The 20,446-nt window shown below is 52.3% G+C and overlaps 1 protein-coding gene across 1 annotated transcript in view; it reads right to left on the bottom strand.

Annotated features, from left to right (window-relative positions):
* Positions 1–20,218, bottom strand: part of LOC131571685 (serine/threonine-protein kinase PAK 1-like) — a 68,646-nt gene extending 48,428 nt beyond the window's left edge. Inside the window, exons 1-3 of the mRNA XM_058824468.1 lie at positions 20,165–20,218; positions 19,377–19,485; positions 16,855–16,910 (exon numbers count right to left, since the gene is read on the bottom strand). Of these exons, the coding sequence (XP_058680451.1) occupies positions 16,855–16,910; positions 19,377–19,485; positions 20,165–20,218 (219 nt within the window). The remainder of the gene's footprint in view (positions 1–16,854; positions 16,911–19,376; positions 19,486–20,164) is intronic.
* Positions 20,219–20,446: the final 228 nt, after the last annotated feature.

Consider the following 20,446-nt stretch of genomic DNA (forward strand, 5'->3'; position numbering starts at 1 on the left):
TCCAGCACCCAGCATCCTCAGCCTGCAACAGCCAAGTGCTGGCTGCTCCAAAACTTGCAGCTCTGCCTTGCACTAAAGGCAGCACCACACACAACTGGCACTTACAGCTTCAGAATATCCAGGCTCTGGTGAGAGCACTGATGGAGGCTGGCGGTCATCCACCTCAGTTTTCTCCTCTTTGGCTTCTTCTCCAGGAGCAGCGGGAGCCAGGGGAGAGACGGCTCTTGGTTCTGTCATCTGTGGCAGGAGACAAGCACGAGGGAGAGGTCATTTCTTATCATGTAGAACCTCATTTCTTTTTACATCTACCACCATATCTTCTAAGGAAAAATCCTAACATTTCATAGCGACAGAGGGCTTCTAAATCACAGCCACCAAATTGAAATGGGCCAATTCAACAGAACTCTTGACGGATATGAAGTGGTTTCTCCTGCCTGGCTGCTATCAGCAAGCCAGGTTGTCTCGGCAAAATGGAGCTTTTGGCACTTGAAAGCGCTGACATGGAAAAGTAGGAATGCCACAGCAACGCCTTTGCTACTGCTGCTGCAGATGTGGAAAACCAAAACTGGATCAGAATCCCATCCAGCGCTGAGAAAAGCAGGAAACACTGTGCAGAAGCATCTTTGCTTGCTGGAAAAACAAGAAAAGGAACAGGCCTTCTCCTCCTAGCAAAACAAGGAGCCAACCAACCCCAAGATGGAAGTGCCACCCGCTCCAGTGTCTAAAGGCCTTGGATGCAGTGAGGAGATGTTTGGCAGTGAAACAGCCCTTGTGCTGAGCACCGTCATGCAGGGATTGATGGAAGTCTGCCTGAAGGTGCCTCAAGTGCCTCCCATTGTCCAGGCTAAAGCTCCCTGAGCACCTCCTCCCTGGCCTTGTGCTGCACCCTCTTGCCCAGCTCCCCTGTCCTTCTGTGCACACGCTGCAGCCCCTCCATGACTCTCTGCTTCCCAGGGCCCACAAGTGCACACAGCACTCCAGCTGTGGCCGCTCGCTGCCCAGCACAGGGCCACGCTCACTGCCCTGCTCCTGCTGCCCCGCTGCTGCTGACACAGGCCACCATGCCCTTGGCCTTCTTGGCCGCCTAGCCACACGCTGCCTCATCTTCAGCTGCTCAAGGCCGCCAGCCCTGCATGCTTATGGCCCATGCAGCTCCCCAGCCACAAAGGTGCCATTTTAACCTCAGATACAGCAGGTACCTTTGCAAGATGGCCTTCCTCTTCCCAGCAACACAAGACAGCAGTCAAGGACTTGCAGCTTCACCCCCACTCTAGGCTGCAAGGCACTTGCCAAAGCTGCAGACTGCACCAAAATATGCACCAACAGAAACTGGCCGCTTCTGCTTTTGGCCTCACAAGAAGGCTTTGCAACTCCGCACTTTGTTTCTTTGGCCGCGCGGGACAGGGATGGCCTGCCACAGCTGCATGGACCACACAACCCTCCTCTTGCAGCTTATCAAAAGCCTAAAGACAGCTGGCCCACCTTAGACTGTACAAGTGAAGAACTACTCCAAGAAAGTGCAGACCGCTTTCACAAGCCAAACACACCTTTCCAAAAAGGGAAAACAAACAAACCAAGGCCTGGCACCTCCAGCACTCCCTCCTTTGCCCTTGGCCATAGCAGTGCAGAAGCCAAGAGATAGAGCTTCCCTGAGCCAAGCAGCCAGATGCTCTCCCAGAGGCACCAGCCCTTTGCTGCCTCAATGGGACAGGTCAGAGGCCAAGTTCTGTGGTCGCTGCCTGCAGGAAATCCCGAGTTCCTGGCAGGACTCCAGCACCCAGCATCCTCAGCCTGCAACAGCCAAGTGCTGGCTGCTCCAAAACTTGCAGCTCTGCCTTGCACTAAAGGCAGCACCACACACAACTGGCACTTACAGCTTCAGAATATCCAGGCTCCGGTGAGAGCACTGATGGAGGCTGGCGGTCATCCGCCTCAGTTTTCTCCTCTTTGGCTTCTTCTCCAGGAGCAGCGGGAGCCAGGGGAGAGACGGCTCTTGGTTCTGTCATCTGTGGCAGGAGACAAGCACGAGGGAGAGGCCATTTCCTATCATGTAGAACCTCCTTTCTTTTTACATCTACCACCGTATCTTCTAAGGAAAAATCCTAACATTTCATAGCGACAGAGGGCTTCTAAATCACAGCCACCAAATTGAAATGGGCCAATTCAACAGAACTCTTGACGGATATGAAGTGGTTTCTCCTGCCTGGCTGCTATCAGCAAGCCAGGTTGTCTCGGCAAAACGGAGCTTTTGGCACTTGAAAGCGCTGACATGGAAAAGTAGGAATGCCACAGCAACGCCTTTGCTACTGCTGCTGCAGATGTGGAAAACCAAAACTGGATCAGAATCCCATCCAGCGCTGGGAAAAGCAGGAAACGCTGTGCAGAAGCATCTTTGCTTGCTGGAAAAACAAGAAAAGGAACAGGCCTTCTTCTCCTAGCAAAACAAGGAGCCAACCAACCCCAAGATGGAAGTGCCACCCGCTCCAGTGTCTAAAGGCCTTGGATGCAGTGAGGAGATGTTTGGCAGTGAAACAGCCCTTGTGCTGAGCACCGTCAGGCAGGGATTGATGGAAGTCTGCCCGAAGGTGCCTCAAGTGCCTCCCATTGTCCAGGCTAAAGCTCCCTGAGCACCTCCTCCCTGGCCTTGTGCTGCACCTCCTTGCCCAGCTCCCCTGTCCTTCTGTGCACACGCTGCAGCCCCTCCATGACTCTCTGCTTCCCAGGGCCCACAAGTGCACACAGCACTCCAGCTGTGGCCGCAGCGCTGCCCAGCACAGGGCCACGCTCACTGCCCTGCTCCTGCTGCCCCGCTGCAGCTGACACAGGCCACCATGCCCTTGGCCTTCTTGGCCGCCTAGCCACACGCTGCCTCATCTTCAGCTGCTCAAGGCCGCCAGCCCTGCATGCTTTTGGCCCATGCAGCTCCCCAGCCACAAAGGTGCCATTTTAACCTCAGATACAGCAGGTACCTTTGCAAGATGGCCTTCCTCTTCCCAGCAACACAAGACAGCAGTCAAGGACTTGCAGCTTCACCCCCACTCTAGGCTGCAAGGCACTTGCCAAAGCTGCAGACTGCACCAAAATATGCACCAACAGAAACTGGCCGCTTCTGCTTTTGGCCTCACAAGAAGGCTTTGCAACTCCGCACTTTGTTTCTTTGGCCGCGCGGGACAGGGATGGCCTGCCACAGCTGCATGGACCACACAACCCTCCTCTTGCAGCTTATCAAAAGCCTAAAGACAGCTGGCCCACCTTAGACTGTACAAGTGAAGAACTACTCCAAGAAAGTGCAGACCACTTTCACAAGCCAAACACACCTTTCCAAAAAGGGAAAACAAACAAACCAAGGCCTGGCACCTCCAGCACTCCCTCCTTTGCCCTTGGCCATAGCAGTGCAGAAGCCAAGAGATAGAGCTTCCCTGAGCCAAGCAGCCAGATGCTCTCCCAGAGGCACCAGCCCTTTGCTGCCTCAATGGGACAGGTCAGAGGCCAAGTTCTGTGGTCGCTGCCTGCAGGAAATCCCGAGTTCCTGGCAGGACTCCAGCACCCAGCATCCTCAGCCTGCAACAGCCAAGTGCTGGCTGCTCCAAAACTCGCAGCTCTGCCTTGCACTAAAGGCAGCACCACACACAACTGGCACTTACAGCTTCAGAATATCCAGGCTCCGGTGAGAGCACTGATGGAGGCTGGCGGTCATCCACCTCAGTTTTCTCCTCTTTGGCTTCTTCTCCAGGAGCAGCGGGAGCCAGGGGAGAGACGGCTCTTGGTTCTGTCATCTGTGGCAGGAGACAAGCACGAGGGAGAGGTCATTTCTTATCATGTAGAACCTCATTTCTTTTTACATCTACCACCATATCTTCTAAGGAAAAATCCTAACATTTCATAGCGACAGAGGGCTTCTAAATCACAGCCACCAAATTGAAATGGGCCAATTCAACAGAACTCTTGACGGATATGAAGTGGTTTCTCCTGCCTGGCTGCTATCAGCAAGCCAGGTTGTCTCGGCAAAATGGAGCTTTTGGCACTTGAAAGCGCTGACATGGAAAAGTAGGAATGCCACAGCAACGCCTTTGCTACTGCTGCTGCAGATGTGGAAAACCAAAACTGGATCAGAATCCCATCCAGCGCTGAGAAAAGCAGGAAACACTGTGCAGAAGCATCTTTGCTTGCTGGAAAAACAAGAAAAGGAACAGGCCTTCTCCTCCTAGCAAAACAAGGAGCCAACCAACCCCAAGATGGAAGTGCCACCCGCTCCAGTGTCTAAAGGCCTTGGATGCAGTGAGGAGATGTTTGGCAGTGAAACAGCCCTTGTGCTGAGCACCGTCATGCAGGGATTGATGGAAGTCTGCCTGAAGGTGCCTCAAGTGCCTCCCATTGTCCAGGCTAAAGCTCCCTGAGCACCTCCTCCCTGGCCTTGTGCTGCACCTCCTTGCCCAGCTCCCCTGTCCTTCTGTGCACACGCTGCAGCCCCTCCATGACTCTCTGCTTCCCAGGGCCCACAAGTGCACACAGCACTCCAGCTGTGGCCGCTCGCTGCCCAGCACAGGGCCACGCTCACTGCCCTGCTCCTGCTGCCCCGCTGCTGCTGACACAGGCCACCATGCCCTTGGCCTTCTTGGCCGCCTAGCCACACGCTGCCTCATCTTCAGCTGCTCAAGGCCGCCAGCCCTGCATGCTTTTGGCCCATGCAGCTCCCCAGCCACAAAGGTGCCATTTTAACCTCAGATACAGCAGGTACCTTTGCAAGATGGCCTTCCTCTTCCCAGCAACACAAGACAGCAGTCAAGGACTTGCAGCTTCACCCCCACTCTAGGCTGCAAGGCACTTGCCAAAGCTGCAGACTGCACCAAAATATGCACCAACAGAAACTGGCCGCTTCTGCTTTTGGCCTCACAAGAAGGCTTTGCAACTCCGCACTTTGTTTCTTTGGCCGCGCGGGACAGGGATGGCCTGCCACAGCTGCATGGACCACACAACCCTCCTCTTGCAGCTTATCAAAAGCCTAAAGACAGCTGGCCCACCTTAGACTGTACAAGTGAAGAACTACTCCAAGAAAGTGCAGACCGCTTTCACAAGCCAAACACACCTTTCCAAAAAGGGAAAACAAACAAACCAAGGCCTGGCACCTCCAGCACTCCCTCCTTTGCCCTTGGCCATAGCAGTGCAGAAGCCAAGAGATAGAGCTTCCCTGAGCCAAGCAGCCAGATGCTCTCCCAGAGGCACCAGCCCTTTGCTGCCTCAATGGGACAGGTCAGAGGCCAAGTTCTGTGGTCGCTGCCTGCAGGAAATCCCGAGTTCCTGGCAGGACTCCAGCACCCAGCATCCTCAGCCTGCAACAGCCAAGTGCTGGCTGCTCCAAAACTTGCAGCTCTGCCTTGCACTAAAGGCAGCACCACACACAACTGGCACTTACAGCTTCAGAATATCCAGGCTCCGGTGAGAGCACTGATGGAGGCTGGCGGTCATCTGCCTCAGTTTTCTCCTTTTTGGCTTCTTCTCCAGGAGCAGCGGGAGCCAGGGGAGAGACGGCTCTTGGTTCTGTCATCTGTGGCAGGAGACAAGCACGAGGGAGAGGCCATTTCCTATCATGTAGAACCTCCTTTCTTTTTACATCTACCACCGTATCTTCTAAGGAAAAATCCTAACATTTCATAGCGACAGAGGGCTTCTAAATCACAGCCACCAAATTGAAATGGGCCAATTCAACAGAACTCTTGACGGATATGAAGTGGTTTCTCCTGCCTGGCTGCTATCAGCAAGCCAGGTTGTCTCGGCAAAACGGAGCTTTTGGCACTTGAAAGCGCTGACATGGAAAAGTAGGAATGCCACAGCAACGCCTTTGCTACTGCTGCTGCAGATGTGGAAAACCAAAACTGGATCAGAATCCCATCCAGCGCTGGGAAAAGCAGGAAACGCTGTGCAGAAGCATCTTTGCTTGCTGGAAAAACAAGAAAAGGAACAGGCCTTCTCCTCCTAGCAAAACAAGGAGCCAACCAACCCCAAGATGGAAGTGCCACCCGCTCCAGTGTCTAAAGGCCTTGGATGCAGTGAGGAGATGTTTGGCAGTGAAACAGCCCTTGTGCTGAGCACCGTCAGGCAGGGATTGATGGAAGTCTGCCCGAAGGTGCCTCAAGTGCCTCCCATTGTCCAGGCTAAAGCTCCCTGAGCACTCCTCCCTGGCCTTGTGCTGCACCCCCTTGCCCAGCTCCCCTGTCCTTCTGTGCACACGCTGCAGCCCCTCCATGACTCTCTGCTTCCCAGGGCCCACAAGTGCACACAGCACTCCAGCTGTGGCCGCAGCGCTGCCCAGCACAGGACCACGCTCACTTCCCTGCTCCTGCTGCCCCGCTGCTGCTGACACAGGCCACCATGCCCTTGGCCTTCTTGGCCGCCTAGCCACACGCTGCCTCATCTTCAGCTGCTCAAGGCCGCCAGCCCTGCATGCTTTTGGCCCATGCAGCTCCCCAGCCACAAAGGTGCCATTTTAACCTCAGATACAGCAGGTACCTTTGCAAGATGGCCTTCCTCTTCCCAGCAACACAAGACAGCAGTCAAGGACTTGCAGCTTCACCCCCACTCTAGGCTGCAAGGCACTTGCCAAAGCTGCAGACTGCACCAAAATATGCACCAACAGAAACTGGCCGCTTCTGCTTTTGGCCTCACAAGAAGGCTTTGCAACTCCGCACTTTGTTTCTTTGGCCGCGCGGGACAGGGATGGCCTGCCACAGCTGCATGGACCACACAACCCTCCTCTTGCAGCTTATCAAAAGCCTAAAGACAGCTGGCCCACCTTAGACTGTACAAGTGAAGAACTACTCCAAGAAAGTGCAGACCGCTTTCACAAGCCAAACACACCTTTCCAAAAAGGGAAAACAAACAAACCAAGGCCTGGCACCTCCAGCACTCCCTCCTTTGCCCTTGGCCATAGCAGTGCAGAAGCCAAGAGATAGAGCTTCCCTGAGCCAAGCAGCCAGATGCTCTCCCAGAGGCACCAGCCCTTTGCTGCCTCAATGGGACAGGTCAGAGGCCAAGTTCTGTGGTCGCTGCCTGCAGGAAATCCCGAGTTCCTGGCAGGACTCCAGCACCCAGCATCCTCAGCCTGCAACAGCCAAGTGCTGGCTGCTCCAAAACTTGCAGCTCTGCCTTGCACTAAAGGCAGCACCACACACAACTGGCACTTACAGCTTCAGAATATCCAGGCTCCGGTGAGAGCACTGATGGAGGCTGGCGGTCATCCACCTCCGTTTTCTCCTCTTTGGCTTCTTCTCCAGGAGCAGCGGGAGCCAGGGGAGAGACGGCTCTTGGTTCTGTCATCTGTGGCAGGAGACAAGCACGAGGGAGAGGCCATTTCCTATCATGTAGAACCTCCTTTCTTTTTACATCTACCACCGTATCTTCTAAGGAAAAATCCTAACATTTCATAGCGACAGAGGGCTTCTAAATCACAGCCACCAAATTGAAATGGGCCAATTCAACAGAACTCTTGACGGATATGAAGTGGTTTCTCCTGCCTGGCTGCTATCAGCAAGCCAGGTTGTCTCGGCAAAACGGAGCTTTTGGCACTTGAAAGCGCTGACATGGAAAAGTAGGAATGCCACAGCAACGCCTTTGCTACTGCTGCTGCAGATGTGGAAAACCAAAACTGGATCAGAATCCCATCCAGCGCTGGGAAAAGCAGGAAACGCTGTGCAGAAGCATCTTTGCTTGCTGGAAAAACAAGAAAAGGAACAGGCCTTCTCCTCCTAGCAAAACAAGGAGCCAACCAACCCCAAGATGGAAGTGCCACCCGCTCCAGTGTCTAAAGGCCTTGGATGCAGTGAGGAGATGTTTGGCAGTGAAACAGCCCTTGTGCTGAGCACCGTCATGCAGGGATTGATGGAAGTCTGCCTGAAGGTGCCTCAAGTGCCTCCCATTGTCCAGGCTAAAGCTCCCTGAGCACCTCCTCCCTGGCCTTGTGCTGCACCCCCTTGCCCAGCTCCCCTGTCCTTCAGCGCACACGCTGCAGCCCCTCCATGACTCTCTGCTTCCCAGGGCCCACAAGTGCACACAGCACTCCAGCTGTGGCCGCAGCGCTGCCCAGCACAGGACCACGCTCACTTCCCTGCTCCTGCTGCCCCGCTGCTGCTGACACAGGCCACCATGCCCTTGGCCTTCTTGGCCGCCTAGCCACACGCTGCCTCATCTTCAGCTGCTCAAGGCCGCCAGCCCTGCATGCTTTTGGCCCATGCAGCTCCCCAGCCACAAAGGTGCCATTTTAACCTCAGATACAGCAGGTACCTTTGCAAGATGGCCTTCCTCTTCCCAGCAACACAAGACAGCAGTCAAGGACTTGCAGCTTCACCCCCACTCTAGGCTGCAAGGCACTTGCCAAAGCTGCAGACTGCACCAAAATATGCACCAACAGAAACTGGCCGCTTCTGCTTTTGGCCTCACAAGAAGGCTTTGCAACTCCGCACTTTGTTTCTTTGGCCGCGCGGGACAGGGATGGCCTGCCACAGCTGCATGGACCACACAACCCTCCTCTTGCAGCTTATCAAAAGCCTAAAGACAGCTGGCCCACCTTAGACTGTACAAGTGAAGAACTACTCCAAGAAAGTGCAGACCGCTTTCACAAGCCAAACACACCTTTCCAAAAAGGGAAAACAAACAAACCAAGGCCTGGCACCTCCAGCACTCCCTCCTTTGCCCTTGGCCATAGCAGTGCAGAAGCCAAGAGATAGAGCTTCCCTGAGCCAAGCAGCCAGATGCTCTCCCAGAGGCACCAGCCCTTTGCTGCCTCAATGGGACAGGTCAGAGGCCAAGTTCTGTGGTCGCTGCCTGCAGGAAATCCCGAGTTCCTGGCAGGACTCCAGCACCCAGCATCCTCAGCCTGCAACAGCCAAGTGCTGGCTGCTCCAAAACTTGCAGCTCTGCCTTGCACTAAAGGCAGCACCACACACAACTGGCACTTAGAGCTTCAGAATATCCAGGCTCTGGTGAGAGCACTGATGGAGGCTGGCGGTCATCCGCCTCCGTTTTCTCCTCTTTGGCTTCTTCTCCAGGAGCAGCGGGAGCCAGGGGAGAGACGGCTCTTGGTTCTGTCATCTGTGGCAGGAGACAAGCACGAGGGAGAGGCCATTTCCTATCATGTAGAACCTCCTTTCTTTTTACATCTACCACCGTATCTTCTAAGGAAAAATCCTAACATTTCATAGCGACAGAGGGCTTCTAAATCACAGCCACCAAATTGAAATGGGCCAATTCAACAGAACTCTTGACGGATATGAAGTGGTTTCTCCTGCCTGGCTGCTATCAGCAAGCCAGGTTGTCTCGGCAAAACGGAGCTTTTGGCACTTGAAAGCGCTGACATGGAAAAGTAGGAATGCCACAGCAACGCCTTTGCTACTGCTGCTGCAGATGTGGAAAACCAAAACTGGATCAGAATCCCATCCAGCGCTGGGAAAAGCAGGAAACGCTGTGCAGAAGCATCTTTGCTTGCTGGAAAAACAAGAAAAGGAACAGGCCTTCTCCCCCTAGCAAAACAAGGAGCCAACCAACCCCAAGATGGAAGTGCCACCCGCTCCAGTGTCTAAAGGCCTTGGATGCAGTGAGGAGATGTTTGGCAGTGAAACAGCCCTTGTGCTGAGCACCGTCATGCAGGGATTGATGGAAGTCTGCCTGAAGGTGCCTCAAGTGCCTCCCATTGTCCAGGCTAAAGCTCCCTGAGCACCTCCTCCCTGGCCTTGTGCTGCACCCCCTTGCCCAGCTCCCCTGTCCTTCTGTGCACACGCTGCAGCCCCTCCATGACTCTCTGCTTCCCAGGGCCCACAAGTGCACACAGCACTCCAGCTGTGGCCGCAGCGCTGCCCAGCACAGGGCCACGCTCACTGCCCTGCTCCTGCTGCCCCGCTGCAGCTGACACAGGCCACCATGCCCTTGGCCTTCTTGGCCGCCTAGCCACACGCTGCCTCATCTTCAGCTGCTCAAGGCCGCCAGCCCTGCATGCTTATGGCCCATGCAGCTCCCCAGCCACAAAGGTGCCATTTTAACCTCAGATACAGCAGGTATCTTTGCAAGATGGCCTTCCTCTTCCCAGCAACACAAGACAGCAGTCAAGGACTTGCAGCTTCACCCCCACTCTAGGCTGCAAGGCACTTGCCAAAGCTGCAGACTGCACCAAAATATGCACCAACAGAAACTGGCCGCTTCTGCTTTTGGCCTCACAAGAAGGCTTTGCAACTCCGCACTTTGTTTCTTTGGCCGCGCGGGACAGGGATGGCCTGCCACAGCTGCATGGATCACACAACCCTCCTCTTGCAGCTTATCAAAAGCCTAAAGACAGCTGGCCCACCTTAGACTGTACAAGTGAAGAACTACTCCAAGAAAGTGCAGACCGCTTTCACAAGCCAAACACACCTTTCCAAAAAGGGAAAACAAACAAACCAAGGCCTGGCACCTCCAGCACTCCCTCCTTTGCCCTTGGCCATAGCAGTGCAGAAGCCAAGAGATAGAGCTTCCCTGAGCCAAGCAGCCAGATGCTCTCCCAGAGGCACCAGCCCTTTGCTGCCTCAATGGGACAGGTCAGAGGCCAAGTTCTGTGGTCGCTGCCTGCAGGAAATCCCGAGTTCCTGGCAGGACTCCAGCACCCAGCATCCTCAGCCTGCAACAGCCAAGTGCTGGCTGCTCCAAAACTTGCAGCTCTGCCTTGCACTAAAGGCAGCACCACACACAACTGGCACTTACAGCTTCAGAATATCCAGGCTCCGGTGAGAGCACTGATGGAGGCTGGCGGTCATCCACCTCCGTTTTCTCCTCTTTGGCTTCTTCTCCAGGAGCAGCGGGAGCCAGGGGAGAGACGGCTCTTGGTTCTGTCATCTGTGGCAGGAGACAAGCACGAGGGAGAGGCCATTTCCTATCATGTAGAACCTCCTTTCTTTTTACATCTACCACCGTATCTTCTAAGGAAAAATCCTAACATTTCATAGCGACAGAGGGCTTCTAAATCACAGCCACCAAATTGAAATGGGCCAATTCAACAGAACTCTTGACGGATATGAAGTGGTTTCTCCTGCCTGGCTGCTATCAGCAAGCCAGGTTGTCTCGGCAAAACAGAGCTTTTGGCACTTGAAAGCGCTGACATGGAAAAGTAGGAATGCCACAGCAACGCCTTTGCTACTGCTGCTGCAGATGTGGAAAACCAAAACTGGATCAGAATCCCATCCAGCGCTGGGACAAGCAGGAAACGCTGTGCAGAAGCATCTTTGCTTGCTGGAAAAACAAAAGAAAAGGAACAGGCTTTCTCCTCCTAGCAAAACAAGGAGCCAACCAACCCCAAGATGGAAGTGCCACCCGCTCCAGTGTCTAAAGGCCTTGGATGCAGTGAGGAGATGTTTGGCAGTGAAACAGCCCTTGTGCTGAGCACCGTCATGCAGGGATTGATGGAAGTCTGCCTGAAGGTGCCTCAAGTGCCTCCCATTGTCCAGGCTAAAGCTCCCTGAGCACCTCCTCCCTGGCCTTGTGCTGCACCCCCTTGCCCAGCTCCCCTGTCCTTCTGTGCACACGCTGCAGCCCCTCCATGACTCTCTGCTTCCCAGGGCCCACAAGTGCACACAGCACTCCAGCTGTGGCCGCAGCGCTGCCCAGCACAGGGCCACGCTCACTGCCCTGCTCCTGCTGCCCTGCTGCTGCTGACACAGGCCACCATGCCCTTGGCCTTCTTGGCCGCCTAGCCACACGCTGCCTCATCTTCAGCTGCTCAAGGCCGCCAGCCCTGCATGCTTTTGGCCCATGCAGCTCCCCAGCCACAAAGGTGCCATTTTAACCTCAGATACAGCAGGTACCTTTGCAAGATGGCCTTCCTCTTCCCAGCAACACAAGACAGCAGTCAAGGACTTGCAGCTTCACCCCCACTCTAGGCTGCAAGGCACTTGCCAAAGCTGCAGACTGCACCAAAATATGCACCAACAGAAACTGGCCGCTTCTGCTTTTGGCCTCACAAGAAGGCTTTGCAACTCCGCACTTTGTTTCTTTGGCCGCGCGGGACAGGGATGGCCTGCCACAGCTGCATGGACCACACAACCCTCCTCTTGCAGCTTATCAAAAGCCTAAAGACAGCTGGCCCACCTTAGACTGTACAAGTGAAGAACTACTCCAAGAAAGTGCAGACCGCTTTCACAAGCCAAACACACCTTTCCAAAAAGGGAAAACAAACAAACCAAGGCCTGGCACCTCCAGCACTCCCTCCTTTGCCCTTGGCCATAGCAGTGCAGAAGCCAAGAGATAGAGCTTCCCTGAGCCAAGCAGCCAGATGCTCTCCCAGAGGCACCAGCCCTTTGCTGCCTCAATGGGACAGGTCAGAGGCCAAGTTCTGTGGTCGCTGCCTGCAGGAAATCCCGAGTTCCTGGCAGGACTCCAGCACCCAGCATCCTCAGCCTGCAACAGCCAAGTGCTGGCTGCTCCAAAACTTGCAGCTCTGCCTTGCACTAAAGGCAGCACCACACACAACTGGCACTTACAGCTTCAGAATATCCAGGCTCCGGTGAGAGCACTGATGGAGGCTGGCAGTCATCCACCTCCGTTTTCTCCTCTTTGGCTTCTTCTCCAGGAGCAGCGGGAGCCAGGGGAGAGACGGCTCTTGGTTCTGTCATCTGTGGCAGGAGACAAGCACGAGGGAGAGGCCATTTCCTATCATGTAGAACCTCATTTCTTTTTACATCTACCACCATATCTTCTAAGGAAAAATCCTAACATTTCATAGCGACAGAGGGCTTCTAAATCACAGCCACCAAATTGAAATGGGCCAATTCAACAGAACTCTTGACGGATATGAAGTGGTTTCTCCTGCCTGGCTGCTATCAGCAAGCCAGGTTGTCTTGGCAAAACGGAGCTTTTAGCACTTGAAAGCGCTGACATGGAAAAGTAGGAATGCCACAGCAACGCCTTTGCTACTGCTGCTGCAGATGTGGAAAACCAAAACTGGATCAGAATCCCATCCAGTGCTGGGAAAAGCAGGAAACGCTGTGCAGAAGCATCTTTGCTTGCTGGAAAAACAAGAAAAGGAACAGGCCTTCTCCTCCTAGCAAAACAAGGAGCCAACCAACCCCAAGATGGAAGTGCCACCCGCTCCAGTGTCTAAAGGCCTTGGATGCAGTGAGGAGATGTTTGGCAGTGAAACAGCCCTTGTGCTGAGCACCGTCATGCAGGGATTGATGGAAGTCTGCCTGAAGGTGCCTCAAGTGCCTCCCATTGTCCAGGCTAAAGCTCCCTGAGCACCTCCTCCCTGGCCTTGTGCTGCACCTCCTTGCCCAGCTCCCCTGTCCTTCTGTGCACACGCTGCAGCCCCTCCATGACTCTCTGCTTCCCAGGGCCCACAAGTGCACACAGCACTCCAGCTGTGGCCGCAGCGCTGCCCAGCACAGGGCCACGCTCACTGCCCTGCTCCTGCTGCCCCGCTGCTGCTGACACAGGCCACCATGCCCTTGGCCTTCTTGGCCCCCTGGCCACACGCTGCCTCATCTTCAGCTGCTCAAGGCCGCCAGCCCTGCATCCTTTTGTCTCTCGCAGCTCCCCAGCCACAAAGGTGCCCAGTTCACCTTAGACAGAGCAGGCACCATTGCAAGATGGCCTTCCTATTCTGCAAGCACATCTTTTATATATAGATAGATATGTAGATATTATAAGATTTGATAGGAATTGATTGCTGAGGTACTCTGACTTAATATCAATGGTGGACTTCAACTGTAGAGGAATTTGGTCTTAGTTAATCACTCCACCCTATTTGCTGTCGTATTCAACGTTCTCTCTGCAAATCTGGATTTGTAGTTCCTTAAACCTCTGAGATGGAAATAGTAAATTACCACTTATGCCTTTGATTTTTTTTCTGCAGGCATGAAAATGGATTTTCTTTCAGCCTTTCTATCTCGCCTTCAATATTCTACTGTCTCTGGCCTAGTTCACAGCTTCCTCCACTTTGCTTAAACAGCAGGAACGTGAAATGTTCCTTTCTCACTCACCTCATGATCAGCTCCGCTGAACCCACGCCTCAGGTGACCTGTAGTGGGCAGGGAAAATGAACCAGATGCTGTGAGAAAACATCCTGGGTTGCTGAATTCCACAGAACAAGTCAACCCAAACAGACATGATTTCCCATTTCGCAGCATCCCTCCAGGAGACATATTTTATTCACACAGGCAGCAATAGGTCAGGTCAATATTCTTGGTTGTGCCTACACTTTGGCCTGTTTTGCCAGTAAATGACTACAAACATGACCAAGAAAATGCAGATTTTTCTTTAACACTCAATGTTCCTGTTCTACTAAACACATAAACAGCTTCTAAAATCCTCTCCTTGAGGTACTTTTTTAAAAAATCAGTTGAATGCACCAATTTTCATTAACTTGCTGGAAATGCTTGACCAGAAAAGCTTCCCCAAAATCCCCCTGAGCTGTGGCAGTTCTGTTGTGAAACAGCAGAGCAGCAGCTCCACAGCTCTGGAGCAGACCTTCACTGCTTTGGAGTTTGCATTTAATTGCCAAGGGAAGAGCATGATTTTAGCACTCAGTAAAGGGTCAAGTTAGACAGTCAGATCCTTTCAAGACAAACTGTTGAAAGAAAGAAGTTTTCCCTGAATTCTGGGAAAAAACTGCAGAGTTTTAAAAGGCCTTCCAAGATGGTCTGCCAGTCTACATTTTCAAAGGTGTCCTGCTTGTCCCAGCAAACTGAGGAAATGACAGACTCTGCTGCCACAAACTCTCCCGTGGAGGGAATTGAAGCCCTGCAGGTTCCCTTGCAAATGCTGCCCCTGTGGCTACAGACACCCCCTTTTTAGCTGAGTGACTTGACAGGAGCTTTACCAAACCAGTGGCATCCTAATGCTCTTTCTCTTTCAAAATCAGACACTCAGTCACTAAGAGCAAGCAGGAAGACATACAAAAACCAGGTTACGATACACCCTAACCTAAGCAGAAGAGAAACCTCTACTTACGTGCGAAATTCATAAAATAATAAATGGAATAAGTAATGAAATATGCAGCAAAAGCTGCAGTGGCCAGGTGGTTAATTATTGGCATTTCTGCAATTTTTTTTAAAAACTAAAAATTCAAGCCTCTTGTCAGTGGGCAGCTGCCTACTGACAAATGCTACGACCAGGAGGTTTCTCCTGATCTGAGCACAGCCTAGGGCTGCTCTGACACTCAGGCCTTCCCCGCACCAAGGCAACCTTCTGATGTCACTACGACAATGTGGCAACCATGCCCTGACATCACACAGGAACAGCTCTGTGTTGTCTGTGAGTTTATGCAAAGTAATAAGCAACCTTCCCTAGGGCAAACACAAAATAGCCTGGGAAGTTCTCCTCTGTCACAAAGCAGCACAAATTCCCCTCATGGGCCAAACCCTGTTGTTCAGGGCATCCAAGAGGAACTCCAAGCTCTGAGTACTCATTTGGGACACAAGCAAAGGAAACCAGACCAAGAGAATGGCCCACAGCGTTGCACATCTGAGAAATTACTCTGGTTTTTAACATTTTAAAGGTATATTACACATTAACAAAGGAATGAAATAAGGAAAAATTGCAGCATTGAGAGTCTCCATGACTAGCAGCCATGTGCTCATCTACAAAAAGGATGCTCTGCCTTTTATACCCTTAGCCCCTCCAAAAGTTTTGTCAGTCAACTCTTTCTCTGCAGTCCATTAGTTGAGATTACTTTCTTGCATCTTGACTGGAGGTCAGGTGTTGTTACACCCTGCCTGCTGGTCACAAGCCAGCCCTCTCCAAATGCCCTGACTACCAAGGCGATTATAAGGGGGAGGAGAAAGACGACTGTGGGAGGATATATTACAGTAACAGCACTTTACATTTGAACATCCACATAACATCTACTTCTTAATTGTCAGAGCCAACCATTGCATTACTCGTCTAGAACACACAGAACCAGGAGAGAAGGCACTATTGGCATCACAGCTGAAATGCTTCCTAACAAATCTCCCCACATATTTGCACCTTTATTGGACATGCCCAGGCTCCGGTGCATGTACATCTCTGCCTTTCTTTGTCTTTGGAAGCAGTCGAACTGGCAGCATCTGCCCGCCAGCAGCAGCTGCTCCAAGCTGGGAATGCAACTGGCAGTGCTGATTTCCAGAGGCTTCTGTGTCCCAGGGGAAACCAAGGCAGGAGCGGGTTGAATGGTGCTGGCACTGCTGCTGCTCTGTGCCAGAGAGCCCCGGCTGGGCAGGGCACGGTGCCCACTGCGCTGCGGGCTCCTTCTCCTACCAGAGCTGGGCACACCTGGAAACAAGGCATGGCAACTTGTGGGCAGCCCAAGGGGTTTCTGGGGCTACTCTGCTCTGCACACACCCAGGACACCTGCAGCACTGAATTTTAACCCTCAAACAGGTAAACCAGAGGGAAACAGGTGGAAAATATTTCATTTGGACCATTCTCACCTGCTCAACAGAAGTCTTCCAAATGAATGTTACCAAGCAGGGCCTGATCCCTGCTGCCAGCTCAGGGTTAGAAGAGAGGCAATCCTTGACTTCAGCACAGGGTGTGTGGGGAATCACTTCCCTAATACGTGCACACCCAGCAATCTCACTTACTAGTTTGTATCCATGGATCTAAGATGTATTCAATACTTTGCTGAAACTCACAGGCTAAATATTCCCCTGAATTATTTGATTTACTGACTGATACTTATTGAATTATTGATACTTAAATCACTTCTCAGAATTTACTGACATGAGAATAGGAGTGTCCTGTAGGTCCATTCTGGTTTTTGTCACAGCCTCAGGAGGAGACCCATGCACAAAATAACCCAGGACAAAACGGGGCTTGCAAAGCAAATTCATTATATTAGTTGCGGTAGCAAATAATACATACCAACCCCTGGATTCCTAAAAAACGCTGAGCAGTAGAAGGAGGTGGAGTGTGGTTGTCTGCAGCAGGGGCAGGTAGGCAGTGCACTTTCAGGACATCCCCTGGATGAAAATGGTGTGCATCTCATCCTTCTCACCCTTCCAGCTCAGAACCAGGCCTTGTATCTCCTGCTCAGGATTGGAATTTCCCAGGCATTGGCTCACACATGGCTGGCGTGGGAGATGAGGCCAATGAATCAAGGATTTAAAAGAACTGGGAGAGTTAAAATTTTAGTGAGATTTAGTTAGGGGGAAAGAGTATAGCAAGAAGAGTAGAAACAAAAGGGAATAGTTAATTTTTTTGCAGGTAAGGTAGTTAAGGCAAGGGTAATATATCACTTGCCTGTCTTTACTATGTTTAAAGAAGCAGGATGGGATGCGGATTTATGCACTGGTGTCCGTCCCCAAGAGCACAAGCAGCTCCCCAACAAGACTTCAAGACTAAGGGACAAAGCTTCCCCCTTCAGCTCTCCACAGCAGCTCCAGGGAGTCTCTCTCCACTGCAAGATCTCCTTTGTCAGTCTACAGTGACAAGAGTTGGCTGCAGGAGACATTTGCATTGGAGCTCTCCCCAGACTGGGGGAAGAAAAAGAAGAGGTGATTCCTGAGGAAAGAAAAAGGCAACCCTGTTTGGGGAGACACCAGTGAGTTTGCTACAACTCTAGGCCAGAAATCCTTTGAAGAAAGCAACATCCATCCATGGGGCAGCAGTTTAGCTTTGATATCAATGCTGAATAAATTGCTGCCCATTCCTGTAGCTGACTCCAAATCATGTGAGAAATGTGCCAACTCTGCCAAGGACAGGCAGACATGGTGAGATAAAACCAGCTAGTCTGCTGAAAAGGAGTCCAAATGAATGTTTTCTAACTCCCCCTTTTCATCCTTTCCCCAGCCAAGCCAGAGCAATATCCTTCCTCTCTGTCCCCGATGGTTACCCAGACAGGGGATGCAGCGTGGGGACAGGGCCTGTCACTGATGCCAGTGCCCTGCCCTGCCCTTCCCTGCCTGCCTTGCCCTTCTCTGTCCTGCTGGAACCTGCTGGGCTGTGCCGTGCTGAGCCGAGCCCAGCCAGCGGTCACGCATTTTGGGAATGACCCTCCCCTGTGCCGGCTGCCAGCATAATGAACATACCACTTTCTAACTTTGACTAGTTTGAGAGGCTTTGTCCATGATTTTCAGTTTTAACAATTCAGGGAGCTTTTGTTTTCCCTGACAGAAATACAGTTGCTGCCAAGGGAAACACACCCAAAGACCAGTAGTGACCCACCCTTCCCTTTGCTTCCCTTTTCCTTCCCTCACTGCTACACAGCGCTCTCATACCAGGGCCTCAGTGCTGCCTCACCTGAGGATTTAGAGCTGCCTCCATGCCATTCCAGGCTAAGTGCAGGCGCTCAGGATTCTGAGGTTTTCCTAGCTTCTTGGGAGAAGGTGTTTGCTTCATCTGGACTTCTTGGGGTTTCATCAGATGAGCCAGGAAAAGGCAAATTTCGTCTCCACTGTGAGCTCTTCATTCTGCTGGTTCCCATGGAGCTTAAATGCCAACCTGAGCTCATTGTTCCTCTGGTACCCATAGACCATCACAACCCTTCCATGGCCTCTCCAGAGAGAAGCAGCTCCACATCTTCAGAGCAGCAGTTTCCAGCCCGCAGCCCATCAGGGAAGGAAAGAGCTTCTACCCTTGCTTTCCAAGCAGGTCCTGGTTAATGACTCTTTAAAGTGTTTTCCTGCAGTGCTCTATCATGGGTAGATCAAAAGTGAGAATCAGGTAGGAAGTGTCAAGTCACCTAGGAAGGGGGACCTTGAAACCAGAAAGATTCTCTGCCTGCTTTTCCTGTCCTCGCTGCAGATTTGGAGGGTGATCTGGGCATTTTGCAGACAGCCTCTCTGTAGAGGTACAACGGCAAGCTGAAAGATATTGCCTAACAAGTGGTCACTGTTAGGTGCACTCTCCTCTTTCTTTGAATGAAGCCAAACTAGGACTCTGATAGGACATTGCAGATGTTCAAGACTGTCTGCCCTGCAAATCAAGCCGTGCCATTGAAATGAGCTCTGTGTGCCCCACAACAGCTGCAGCTGCAGAATATGGCCTCATCCTCAAGGCTGTTTATAGAATAAACTCACAGTACAACTTTAGCATGCATGTCTGCAGGTCTTGGTACTTTCTGGGTGAATCCATTTTCTGTGGTCTTTTGTGATGAGAAACCAAATGTAGCCAAATCCCAAAGCTGCTGGGAAGATGCACAAAGCTGTGATTATAAGGGGTTTGTGTGTGTGTGTGTGTGTGTCTACATCAGATTTTCAGTCCATGCTTTAATCTAAGTACATGTCAATTAAGATAAATATTTTTAAGAGGAAGAACTCACTCCTCCAATCCCCTGGGAAGTCTGAATACGTTTCTGGAACTGAGGTTGCTGTGTGCTTCCTGTGATGTTTGATCCAAGGCAGCACTAGAGCTCTGCATCCCAAAGACACATTTTGGAGCCTTACCAATGTGTTTGGATTCTTGCAGCCACCCCAGACACTTCAGCCCCCAGAACTCCAGCTGGCAGTGCAGGTTCTGCAGCATGGACAGCCCCCTGCTGGCTGTGGAATACTCCTGGGGAAGAGGAATTGCCACCCCTGGATCTGGACATGGTGCTTGAGACACTGGAGAAGATGTTTTCTCCCTCTGCTGGGGCAACTGCGTTGGACAGGCAAGGAAGGGGCTGGACTGAGAGCTTGTGAATGTTGTTACATGGCTGAGAAGGAAAAGCTTCTTGAGTTCAGCTGTGAATGAACAAGGAAGGCTTTGCCTGGTAAAGCAAGACTTCTAAAGAAGAGGAAATGAAAATGTCATCCCTGAGTAAGGATGAAAAGCTGTGAGCCTGTGTTGGCCAAGTTTGGGTGCTCCTTTTCCTGGGAAGAATCCCTGATGCGGGAGCATTTGTGGTGAGGAAGTGGAAGCTTTGTAGGTTCTAAGAGGCTTTGTTTGATGGGAAAGAAGAGAAGAGTGTTTGGAGAAGTGGCACTGTAGGCCAAGTGTCCCATGCAGGGCAGGGCATGCCAGAGGTGCCTCTGTTGCAGCAGCAGATGTGGGCTGTGCCTCTTCTGGGTGGGAAGGCCAAGGCAAAGCAAGGGCAGGGCTGCAGCTGCTGCTGCTGTGTGAGCCCTGCCATGCGTGTAGGCGCTCCCAGAGCTGTGGCTGGGGCTGGGCTGCAGCTGCAGCTTTCTTGTCCTCTCAGAAAGCTGCTACCTGCAGTCCAGTTTCCATCTGGGAAATCCTCAGCTGGGCAAACTGGCCAGTCTATGCTGTCCATGTTGCAGGTCTCAGTCCCCTTGCTCTTGGGCATCTCTGTGGGAAGAGATGTGTGTTCCCATGCTGTCCCTGCCAAGCTGCAGCCTGGATGAGACTGCTGTGCTCAGGGCTGTGGAGGGAAGAGCACATCCCTGTGCCAGGAGCTGGCAGGACTCCTCCTTAGCAGCCATTCCATGTGTTCAGTGTCACCCCCATGTTCAACACTGTCACTGTCAGCTTTGACAGCTTTTGGACTGTGTTTCAGAAGTCAAATTTTTCTGAC

The sequence above is a fragment of the Ammospiza caudacuta genome, chromosome Z (genome assembly GCF_027887145.1).
Source record: "Ammospiza caudacuta isolate bAmmCau1 chromosome Z, bAmmCau1.pri, whole genome shotgun sequence".
In the NCBI taxonomy this organism is placed as follows: Eukaryota; Metazoa; Chordata; class Aves; order Passeriformes; family Passerellidae; genus Ammospiza; species Ammospiza caudacuta.